This window comes from Ruditapes philippinarum, unplaced genomic scaffold (genome assembly GCF_026571515.1).
Source record: "Ruditapes philippinarum isolate M1 unplaced genomic scaffold, ASM2657151v2 ctg1397_1_1_1_1, whole genome shotgun sequence".
Classification (NCBI taxonomy): Eukaryota; Metazoa; Mollusca; class Bivalvia; order Venerida; family Veneridae; genus Ruditapes; species Ruditapes philippinarum.
In genome coordinates this window covers 126120-138873 of record NW_026859154.1, presented here as the reverse complement: position 1 = coordinate 138873, position 12754 = coordinate 126120, and the positions used below count along the sequence as shown (strand labels likewise).

Below are 12754 nucleotides of genomic sequence, written 5' to 3'. Positions count from 1 at the left end.
GCATTTTAATGCTTTATCATGAGCTATAACAAACATAATTAAATACATGAATTTATAACTTTCTTTTATTTCTATTTATGATACATTTTTGTTTATTTAGGAAATAGATATCAATTCTGAGTGCATTGTTGTAGAACAATGCACGGTTTGAGTTCAAATGCGTAGTAATATAATCACGAAGGCCGATAGGCCTGAGTGATTAATTACAAAGCATTTGAACGAAAAACGTGCATTATTATACAATAATGCACGAAGAATTAATATCTATTTACATTCTAACACGTCAAGAAAAAATATAATTATTATTATAAAGTTGGACTTTATGTTTGGTGGTTAAATTTGTTTTCGCCTCAGAGTTTCCAATAGAAACGTTCTTTAAAGGCTGTTCCAGTGGGTTGAAAAAAAACTGTCGTTAAATCTTCCGTGTGTAGAACCATTTTGAGAATAACGAATTTTGAAAACGTTGATAAAACTTTGTTTGTTTATTTTTTTCACTCTATAATTTTTCAAGCGAAATACAAATTATCAAAAGTGAAATAAATGTAAAACTTAATGTACAGACTCAATCAAACCGAGTCTGCAATTCTTATGTTATTTTGTTGTGATTAATGCTTCCGAGGGATCACTTTGTTTCCAGAATTTTGTACTTCACAACAGCAGGTGTCAAGTGCCGTGTGGCAGCCGTAAAAAGTTGCCCCGTACTTCACTTCAGTGTTGTTATATTTTCTGGTCCTTCGGGATCATTGATGCCAACACTATAAAGTGTTGAGAATTGAGTACCGCTCTATTGAGTACCGCTCAAGCCGGTGCTAGGGGCGTGAGGGATGTTGCACTTATTCATTATCCCTCATGTACAGACTCAATCAAACCGAGTCTGCAATTCTTATGTTATTTTGTTGTGATTAATGCTTCCGAGGGATCACTTTGTTTCCAGAATTTTGTACTTCACAACAGCAGGTGTCAAGTGCCGTGTGGCAGCCGTAAAAAGTTGCCCCGTACTTCACTTCAGTGTTGTTATATTTTCTGGTCCTTCGGGATCATTGATGCCAACACTATAAAGTGTTGAGAATTGAGTACCGCTCTATTGAGTACCGCTCAAGCCGGTGCTAGGGGGCGTGAGGGATGTTGCACTTATTCATTATCCCTCATGAACAGACTCAATCAAACCGAGTCTGCAGTTCATATGTTATTTTGTTGTGATTAATGCTTCCGATGGATCACTTTGTTTCCAGAATTTTGTACTTGACAACAGCAGGTGTCAAGTGCCGTGTGGCAGATGTAAAAAGTTGCCCCGTACTTCACTTCAGTGTTGTTATATATTCTGGTCCTTCGGGATTATTGATGCCAACACTATAAAGTGTTGAGAATTGAGTACCGCTCTTGAGAATTGAGTACCGCTCAAGCCGGTGCTAGGGGGCGTGAGGGATGTTGCACTTATTCATTATCCCTCATGTACAGACTCAATCAAACCGAGTCTGCAATTCTTATGTTATTTTGTTGTGATTAATGCTTCCGAGGGATCACTTTGTTTCCAGAATTTTGTACTTCACAACAGCAGGTGTCAAGTGCCGTGTGGCAGCCGTAAAAAGTTGCCCCGTACTTCACTTCAGTGTTGTTATATTTTCTGGTCCTTCGGGATCATTGATGCCAACACTATAAAGTGTTGAGAATTGAGTACCGCTCTATTGAGTACCGCTCAAGCCGGTGCTAGGGGGCGTGAGGGATGTTGCACTTATTCATTATCCCTCATGTACAGACTCAATCAAACCGAGTCTGCAATTCTTATGTTATTTTGTTGTGATTAATGCTTCCGAGGGATCACTTTGTTTCCAGAATTTAACTCGTTTGCGACATTAAAATAGCGTACTTGATTTGATTGTTCTGCACGTGCTGTTTGGCGCTACATTGTGACGTCACGTAAACAACACTTTAAACGTCTTTACAGCGTTAACGACTGAATAAAAAATATTGGTGTTCGGATTTATTTTCTTAGTTAGACCATTTTCTTTCATTCTTGATAGTTTTCACAACAAAATCCGACAAAAAAATTGTTTTTTATTCAAACAAAATGGCGCCCTCAATGTGAAAATACACAGGGAGATAATAAGAACGGCGAGTGCATTGTTGTAGAATAATGCACGCTTCGGGACTTCTTTGTTTACTTGGTTTACATAGAAACATTACCGATAGTGTTAGAATATGACATATACATGTTTTTTTGTTACCATGAACATCAAATAATACTATGTATATGAAATGTATAAAACTGATTCTTTAAGTATTTCAAGTTTTATGTCTGCTGCCTACATCTTTTCAAAAACATTGTTTGTAATTTGACAAAAAAGAAGAATGGATCGAAAAAACAGTAAATAAGTTTGTCTTTTACCATAATGACATATGCACGAAATTATTGCTAAGCAATTAAAACCTTTTTTAAATAGCAGAACAATGTTTTGTTCTGGACCATTTTACTCTGCTTACATAAAATATGGATGTGTGTTAAATAACAGAGTCATTCTTTGTTACAAATCTTTCGAGAATCGCTAATAAAAATATGTAAACAACATAATGTTTATATTAGTATTCATTTGAATCAAAGTTTATATGTTACCAAGAAAGTAATATACATGTAATCATTTTGTGTCATATAACCTTTTTAGTAGTTTTATACATATATAAGTTTTTCGTCAAAATTAAGCTATTTCGATTTGTGTTTTTATCTATTCCGTAATACCCATGTGTCTGAGGATTTTTTTTAACGTCTGAGGCGTCAGAACTGCAGGTACCGTTTATCTCTGCGTGATCGGCAGAGGCGACTAAATGGATTCGAATAAGTAGAGTCTATGCTGCTCTTAGCTCCAGAATTTGAGGTGGTTTTTGACTTTTTGTGTGGCTTTGAAGTTTAAAACACCAGAGTTTAGCCAGAATCATTATTCCTGTCGGCGCAATATGACCTATACTATGATGGTTCGCCATGAAACCAAACATGGACTGTCGTTATATGACCTTTCGTTCATTGTGTTCTTGTTTGTTGTTGTTGTTGTTTTGTGCCGTATTTACACATCTGCTGATGTTTCTAAATTAAAAATTATTTCACCATATTCTTGCTTTATGTTGAATTCTGTTTAATCCGGCGTTAGTGGGTGTAGACAGTACCTTGTATTTACCACTACCATCCATGAGCAGGCTCAATGAAACAGAAAAGAGAAAAAAAACGACGACAAAATCTGCAAAAGTGAAAATGTTTCAAGCTCGGTATGATGCTTTGTTCATGGACTGTAATAGTTATTGAACTTGAAAGCCAACAAAACGAAACAACCGAATATATTGTAAAACAAATCACGATAATTATAAAAATGGTAACTTGTGTAAAATGACGTCGACATGACGTCGTTTCGTTAGCTTTATTAATGTAATATAGAAGTAAAGACCAACAATAGAGAGGGAAGTTTGAACGCAGCCCTAAAATTGAGGTATTTTCTTTGGTAACATATGAATGAGTCAAGTGCTAAGGATGATATCATTCTGCCGTAAATGAATGACGCTTAAAATGTATATGCTGTAAAAAAAAGAAATCGTGCTAAATGTCATGTTTACTTCCTATAATTAATACGTTATACAAAGAAAAAGAAACGTATAAAACTGTTTTCCGTCACATGCAGGATTATCAGGTTTTTGAGACATTGTTAATTAAAAACTCGGAAGAGCCCCGTTACAACCTAAACCTGTTACCCTTATTACAGAATCACCGTCTTTGTCGGCACCTAGTGTCCAATTCTGTACCGGCTTAATATATCTGCCTGTGATAAACGTTTTGAATTATTTTGTACATTGATTTAATTCCAAATCAATAGTAACATTTCATGCTGTAACTTCGATAATCCTTTCACACGTAAATTGAATAAATTTAAATGCTAACTAGCGTTTCGAAATCGCATTGAACTTTGGATTATGGAAAGTGTATGGAGTCATTATTGCAAATTCGCAGGCAAACACTTCTGCAATTAAAGTTAATTCCGATTTCGCTTGGCTTGCTTTAATCATGAATTGGGAAATTAGATTGTTAAGTGATATACAAATTCCACTACTCTCAGTATTAAAATATTGACATTATCATGATTAACGTATGTAAGGTATAAAACCATCTACAGCGATATTAAAATGAACTTGTAAATCGATAATCACATTCTTACAATTAACTAACCAATTAAATAATTTACAAACAATTAAAATTTTCATTTAGCTTGTGGGTGGGTCATGTTTGATAAATGTTTTGGCATTTATAGCCCTGAACTAATCAAAATTAATACTTGCTATTCATCAATGTTAGAAGTTGTAAAGGGTCAACAAGTTTACTTGGAATTCGACTCAAAATCATACATGTATAAGTAACCGGCACACGAAGTCGTTAGACACTCGAAATAATTCAGAACGATTAGACGAAAAAATAGCTGCCGAATTAGACAATTTGAAGAAAGGACAAGTTGTAAAAGGGTATTTCTGAGGTATTTTTAAATAATAATAATAATAATAATAATAATAATAATAATAATAACAATAATTTTAAATAAAATAATTGAATATGTATTTAAAATTAAAAGTAAGTAAAAATTAAAAATAACGGACCTTGAACTTTATTAATCACGAAATCAAAAAGTTTAATTTAAATCAATGGAATGATAATCGATAAATGTGGCAACTGATATAACATCCTACAGTTACTATTTTGTGCTTCCTTGTGAGCTGGTAAAAAACTAGGAGCTTTAATCCGTGCAAGACTTTAAAAGGATAAAAAACGAACAGACAATTTAAATAGTTTAATTGCAGAAAAAGATATCAACAACAGGTCTCTTATTTCTAATCGTGCATAAATATAATAATTAAAAATGTGTGCATCGTCTGACTAGAAAACTGTTATTTAAAGATAACATGTTGAAATTGCGCGGAACATATTTTAACAAAGTCCCATCAATAAAATCGTCTTTAAATCATCGTCTCCATGTGACGTCCTCGAAAATACATATTCCCTCCTACCATAATTACATGTTTTTTTCTACTCCTACAAGTTCAGTACATGACTAAGACTACTATTTAAGAAACGGTGTCTCTTGTTTACTCTCCATGTTCCGTACGCTTTGTGACGTGGTAATCTCTCAGTTCGTATAGAAAATAGTTTTTGAATTACGATATTGGCTTACGTACAAACTCCGCCACATCGTCAACACTATTGGAAATATAACTGGCATACCATTAGTTGATAGACTCCACTTTGTTTTTTCAATATTGTCTTAATAAGCGATAATGTATCAGGAGATATAAACGTATCGTGGTAATATCAAACGGTTTATTTGATGTGAACGATTAATATAAATAAGTAAAGGGTTTTTTGTCTAAATTAAGGAGATATTCATTAGAGGGAGAAAATCTTTTGATTCGTCATTTTAATGCTTTTGAAGGATTGGCAAAATTAGAAAGAAGGAAACTGCTTTGAGTAAATCTTTATCCGTAATGAGGAGGTGAAGCCTGAAAATATTTATAATTGAATAGTAAGTTAAACCTCTCACTCTTTAACAGAATATTACAAGGACTATGTGTACACTGGATAGAAACAAAACTAAACCATGTTGTATATATTTTGAAAATTGTTTTAAATCATAATTCAGCATAAAATAAGGATACGCAATAAAATATTGAGGCTATGATTAAATTGTCTTTAGTACAGCAGTTTGATTTCAGAATAAATTGAGTAAAAACATAAAACACGATTTGAAAGAGTTGCAGCTATTTATTGTTATAAGTTACTTTCTTGTTCAACTTTTAATGCAAGTTGCCTTTGATTTGTAGTTGAAATATGGAAATAAATGCAAAACCTTTGATTCTTTGGATACTTTATAACATTCTTGGATTAGATGGATTTCGGATTGGAAATATTGAATCGTCACTTAATCCTATGCAAGTGGATAAAACACGATTATTAAGATTGAAACAATCTTCGTCTGTTCCATATGTTCCGGCAAACAATAAATTAAAACGTTTCTTTGAGTTCAATCCCGTAGCATTCAATCGAAAATCCTCTATTAAACCGGAACAAAAGTTTCAACCTACGTTTCAATTTTCACCGTTTATAACAAGTCTTCAGAACTTTAAAAAGAACTCGATGCTGCTAAATGAAGAACATCCCTTGTCAAGTTTTAAGTCGACTTATATAAACAATGGGGATAAACCAAAATCTATTAGGCCGTATGTTGATCATTTTTCAGGAGTTAAATCGTTTACATTTCATTTGAAGAATCCAAAAAAGGACAAGCAAAATGTAAAACATGAACATTTACCTATTGATGAAGTAATGCCGTCTTTAAGTAAATCAATTATACAGACATTACTGAAGCCTAAAACTAAAGAGCTATTAAACAGCAAAGATTTAAAATTGTTGGAACATAGCCCATTGATATTTGAAAACGATTTTGAGAATACTAACTTAAAAGGATTATACCAATGAAATGCGAAATACACTTATTTGGATAAAGTATTTACTCAAAAATGCAACAAAGTAAAGTGATGGATACTTTTAACCATTAACTGCCCCAACAACATTCAAAAGTATGAACCTTTCCCAAAAACAATGGAATTTTCAAAGCAATCACGCCTAAATTCAAAAAGTTTCCTGAATATGTTTCAGATTTAAATACAGACGGTGATTTCTTTTCATTTATTGATAATGGGCAAGATGTAGCAGAAATTACTCCAAATAATGACTTACATCAAATATATTCATTAAAGCAGCATCAAAATCATAACGAAATAAACGCGGAAAGTTTACATACTTCAGATGTTTTAAATGGTTTTGCATCAAGTCCAGACAATGGATTCGATACTTTCATAGAATTCACCGAACCAAATGGTGACTTTTTCATCGAGAGTCAACCTTATGGTGCTGGGAGTGACGCACAATATTTATACGAAACAGAAGAGGAGATTAATAATCAGGGAATTAAACACAATGATATGAAAAGTGCGCACAGTGCCATTTCAATGGACGACGGTTTTGGAGATTTTGGATTTTTTGAGGACTCGACAGAAAAAAGTTCCATACCCAGTAATGAAGCATCAGGATTTTCTGATTTCAAACCTGTGAATGCAAAGCCTCAATTTGGCGTTGAGTCATTGTATTATAATGATGTTATTGATCCATTTGAAGAGGGCTTTGGGTCTTTCAATTCTGATGATGTAAGTGTTTCATTCTTTACAAAAACTTTACAACCTTACTTTATCGAAACAAAACAATATATATTAAAATGAATATAAACAATCACATAGATAAGAAAATACAATTTAATGTTATCTTTGTATCGTTTATACTTTTGGAGGAGATGATTATTGTAGGAATAAGGACGAATGATTTATTTTAAAAGTTGATTCTATAATAATTGTGACGTTTTTATCAACAAAATATGTTTATTAAATTTTGTATGCTTCCATTTGACTTTAACGAAATGCATTTAAATCTGTTTTACGATAAAAAATTCATAGCCCATGTTAGAAAATCTAATACATATTACTTACTCATAAACATTAATAACTTTTAATGTTAAAAACTGTTTGAACACATATGTTTTCAAAGTTTTAAGTGTTTTATTTGTTTTTAAATCAATATTCCACCTTAACATAGGTTAAATGAAGACTTCAATAAAATAAAAACGCGATTTTCTTTTACCACTTTTTTTTATAAAAACAAATTGCAAAATAAGTAAATTACTGGAATTTATATTTTTATGTTGTCCATACTAATATGTGTCTTGGTGTTTACCCAAAATCAAAAATCCTCCTATAGTTATTTTCATTAATTATGATAACTAAATCAGGTGCATAAAGTATAAATACTTGCAAATATATGGTTTGATATAACCACATGAAAATGGTGTTACTTATTGCGAATGTTCAAAGTTAAAAAGGTTTTTATGTTGAAAAAAAGTATTACAATTAGAACAAAATTTCAGAGCCTTTAAATCACGTCTATATAGGAAGGTCAAAAGTTTAAACTATTAATGCAATCAAGTTTTGGAGGAGACCAACCTGCTTCGCATTTACTGTGAAAACACAAATTCCCGTGACGCTTTCACTGGGAAATAACATTCCCTTATGATAACACTCTTTATTAATTGAGTTCTCTTTCATAACTAGATTTATTTCATAGCGCGTCCTCCGAGAACGTGTTTCACACTGCATATTTAGATTCTTGTATTAATAATTTCTCTGTAATTTCGTTCATAAATAAGTTGAAAAAAAACATTCATTTATTCTAAAAAAAATATGATTCAAACACATTTTGTATGGATTCCTGTCACGGGGGATACTGTCAGATATGCACTTAATATAATATAATATAGAATTATAATTATCTTTTAATTAATGTCCTTTTTTAACGAAAGTATATAAAAAAAAGAAATCATTAGGCACATGTAATGCGATGTTATACATGTATATTCTAATTTGACGTGCCGTTCGTAATGACCATCTTTTTCAGCATATTTGTTTGTTTATTTGATAGAGTGATTGTGACACCATTGATACTAAGAGTTGTGTGACAAATCACGACTGTTCATGTTATGGACTATACCAATGTCATGGAAACAAATGTACCACCCTCGCATCTTCATCTGGTATGTATGTATGTAAATTAGAGGTGTTGTCTTCCCAGATTCATATTTTGGCATTTATAAAATATGTCATAAGAGATTCAGTTATCTTTTGAAAATTGGTTCTTAGAGTTAACACGGGTCTTACATCAAACAAAATTTATAATGAAACATTTGATATAAATTAAAATTAATTTCATGAAAACCTTGAAGTTTGTCAGAAACTTTTGTATCAAAGCAAAGTACCTTTACCAGGTGTGAAAAATACATAAACAAGTGTAATTAGACGGCTATAAATTAAAAGAAAAAAAGAAAAGAAATTCAGACATATTAGCAAAGGATTTTCTAAAATGGCAAGCAAATGTTATTTCTATAAAATTCAGAACGGTTTTTTGATTTGTTTGTGATAACGTTTCATGTTGTCTATATTAAATCTATGTTTTTCAGATTATGGAATAGAACAACCGTCGATTGGTCAATGGCATGATGAACCACTTGATTTTGGAACATGGGGAAAATAGCAAATTCCAAAAATCTCAATGCTACTAACTGCATCTAAATAAAACTTATTTTCAAATACAAAATATCCATGAATAACATAATACAAGACAACAATATATTAAAGTTTTACAGATTTTGCCGGTGTTAATCATTTATCAAAGGGTTTATAATCACTATACTTAAATATGAAAGTAACATATGAAGATATGTGCATTTACAATGTACACTCAATATAAAAAGCAATGTTAATAAAAAAGTAAAAAATAAAACTCAAAAAGTGTTATTCTTGATTCACATTATAAATAATGCACATTTTGTTGTTCTTTTATTTTAGTTAGAACCATGTTCTTTTTATGAAAGACTGATGTTAGTATATTATCATAAAGTTTGATTTTTTTTACATAACGAAACCTGTGACATAAGATTATGTTTCTCCTCAAACATGTAAGATCGTTTGAAGTACGATTATTTCTATTTGCTAAAACTATAATTACACTGTATTCACAAATCACAATATTCAAACACATTGAAACGTAACTGCAATATATATCTTACCAAAAGTCGGCAACGATAAAGCAAGATTTTGACGTAATCTTTTGCGTGGCCCTTTTCATTTTAATAGGTAGGGTAGGGATATTCAACATTTTTACGCAGAATCTATAGCAGATAAAATATTTCTTCTTATGTCATGCTTAACTTAAATTAGACAAAAACACGTTTTTTCTCTCCTTAATTTGCATGTTCGCATATTTACTTTTTTCGCATCTTTTTTCCTTTTCCGAATTGTTTCATGTTTAGCAATATAACATTGTTCTTTTGTCGTATTTTTGAATTGTTATCTTTTCTATTTGTATCACTTTTCTTTCGCATTTTCGTGGTACGGTTAGACATGTGACGAATTATTATACATATGCAATAGGTCACAGCATATGGAAGAACGGCGTCCAATTTATTAGTCCTTGATTTAAAAACGGAATTTATAATGTCTTAAATGATGCTGACCTTTAATTTTAAATTCTATGTTTACATATTTTGTTAAAATCTATCCATTTCTAATGACGCGGGCATACGTTTATTCAACCGTAAAGCCAAAATTTAACAAGCAAAAATGTAACAATGCAAAAGAGAGAGAGAGAGAGAGAAAAAAATGCAATTGTTAGATTGTTAAATCAGTTACGATATACAATACACCCGGGGTCAAGGATCTTATTTAAAGGCACATACAGCTCCAATGATATTTCAACCTTTTAATTTAAATCGATCTACTGGTCATTACATATATGATGTAATAAAATTTTTATTCCCTTTAAAGACCAAACAATACGACAAATATCAAAGCAATTTAAAAGTTTTTCTTTATGTTTGAACAAGCTTTTTTTTTCAATTTTGACCCCTTACTGTGTTGTTATTTAGAAAACAATTGACCTGTCACACACCATGCTATGAAATTGCTATGAAAGAATACTTATAAATAGGTTAACTTTTTCCCCACGCATATCTTGCACATACTTAGAAATAATTTATCTCTGTAAAAGACTTTTTACTTGAAATATTTAAGGCAAACCACTGTGACCGTGTACTTGTAAAGTGAGTCAGATAATAAATAACTGGAAACAAAGTGATCCCTCGGAAGCATTTATCACAACAAAATTACAAGAGAACTACAGGCTCGGTTTGATTGAGTCATTTATATCAAAGGAAATATTATGATACGTTTGAAGTTCAATGAAGTCTTTTCAATATAATTTCTATTTCTACAAAATCAACTTTTTTCTTCTTTTTTTTTTTGTTTATTGAAATATTTAATTTAAGACATTGTCTTCATGAACATGGCTATTCTTGTCCGACACTTCATATGTCAAATATATCGTCAGCAAATTAAATGTTCAACATTCATCACTCAGTCAAAGAGCTAATTAAAATCATGTTATATTGATGCACCTTTTCCTGGCAGATGAATATTTGAATTAAATTTATATCATTTTTTGAATGACGTCTACATCAGTGTGTGATGATTATTATGGGCATATTTACATTTTCAGTGTTTAATATAACTCTGTCTATGTAATAAGTCAAGGGGTCATCACATATATTGTAAAAGTAGCTTTATTAAGTTAGCGTCTTTACAGCTAGCGGCAGTGTAACATCATGTGTTAGTCTACGAAGTTCAACGTATTCGTCTTAGAAATCTTGTTTCGTTATTTTTAGAATGATGCTTCCATGCAGGTACTGATCTGTATAAAAAAGATATTTAAGTGTTTTTCTCTGCATACAGGTTTTATGTTCTTCGAGTGGTATGAAAATAAATAGATCATGAGTGGCGGTAGCCACGAGTGAAATATGATAGTTTTCATACCACAATTTTAAATAAATCATGTGTTCATAGAAAAACACTTTATGTTTAAGTTTATTACATACATTTTTCTTTTTTTAGACATTACAATTTGAAAGGCTTTCCCTTAAATTATGTGTACTGGTAGAATTTTGAAAAAAAATTAGTCTGACAAGACACCAGTGAAAATACGGAAAATATGTTTCTCTGCAGTGAAACAATACGCATTTCATTGCATACGCATTTCATTGCATCAATATTTCATTTATAGGTATGTAATAAACATAAATATTTCACAATTTAGATTTAAGAAATCAAAATTATATATAATTTATATTCACTTTGGTTGCAAAGTAAAAAAATACCTATATTAACAGATTGGAATTTATAAATAATTTATTTGTCAGATTAACCAGTACAATGTATAAAGTAAATTTTAAAGGACACATGTAATTTATTACCTTTTTTACAAGTTTTGTCGTAAATAATAATTAATTATCAATTACTGTACGACAGGTGAATTTTATACATGTCAAAATGCATTTTGCTCTAACACTACAAATTGATTTACGCAAATGCATGCCTCCACTTATACACATTATATATACATGTATATAATTATATATTTATGAAAATGTATGATTTATAAAATGCCTTTTAAAGAAAAATGGATCCCATGAAGAAAATAAACACGCAGTTTTTTGTTTAAAATAGAATTGTAAAGAATAAGTGTTCATACATTGTATAAGATACCAAAGTACTTGGGTGTTTTATATACTTATTAACGTATTTTGAAGTATCAATACAGTTACTAACGACCGCCTCCGTGGTCGAGGGGTTAGAGTCGATGACTTATAATCAAGTTACCTCTCTGGCGTGGGTTCGATCCCCGGGAGATGCTTTAGTAGTTTAGCGCGGAGGAAGGTAGTCTAGTACTGGTGTAACTCTCAAGCAACGATGGTTAGGAAACTACCCGCCTATATGACTGAAATACTGTTGGAAAAAGGCGTAAAATGAAACAAACAAACAGTTACTGACTGAGCATCTAATAGCCCAAAAGTCGCCAGATTTTACTTTTTGCCAAATATGCACATAGAAAAGCATCCCAGGTCTTATCGTCTTTACAACAGTCACACTGTAGATCGCCTTTCTGAAAACTTGTTGACTACCATATTTATGTGCTTTATTTTAACATGTAGAGAACAAAAAATGCCTACTTAAAGAATAAGGGTCACAAAAAACTTGCCAGACAAAACATTATTATTATTATTTTTGAGATAAGTAA

At 31.4% G+C, this 12754-nt stretch overlaps 1 protein-coding gene across 1 annotated transcript; it reads left to right on the top strand.

The window, feature by feature from the left end:
- Positions 1 to 6634: 6634 nt before the first annotated feature.
- On the top strand, positions 6635 to 9363 carry LOC132755457 (uncharacterized). The gene is made up of 3 exons (XM_060746325.1): positions 6635 to 7227; positions 8549 to 8660; positions 9084 to 9363. Exons 1-3 carry the CDS (start codon positions 7006 to 7008, stop codon positions 9155 to 9157), a joined length of 408 nt encoding a protein of 135 aa, XP_060602308.1. The 5' UTR covers positions 6635 to 7005; the 3' UTR covers positions 9158 to 9363.
- The last annotated feature ends 3391 nt before the right edge of the window (positions 9364 to 12754 follow it).

Coding starts and splice junctions, on each gene's coding strand:
- LOC132755457 (XM_060746325.1), top strand. CDS start 7,006: ATGAAAAGTGCGCACAGTGCCATTTCAATGGACGACGGTTTTGGAGAT. Junction 7,228..8,548: donor GGTCTTTCAATTCTGATGAT/GTAAGTGTTTCA, acceptor TTTATTTGATAG/AGTGATTGTGACACCATTGA. Junction 8,661..9,083: donor CACCCTCGCATCTTCATCTG/GTATGTATGTAT, acceptor TATGTTTTTCAG/ATTATGGAATAGAACAACCG.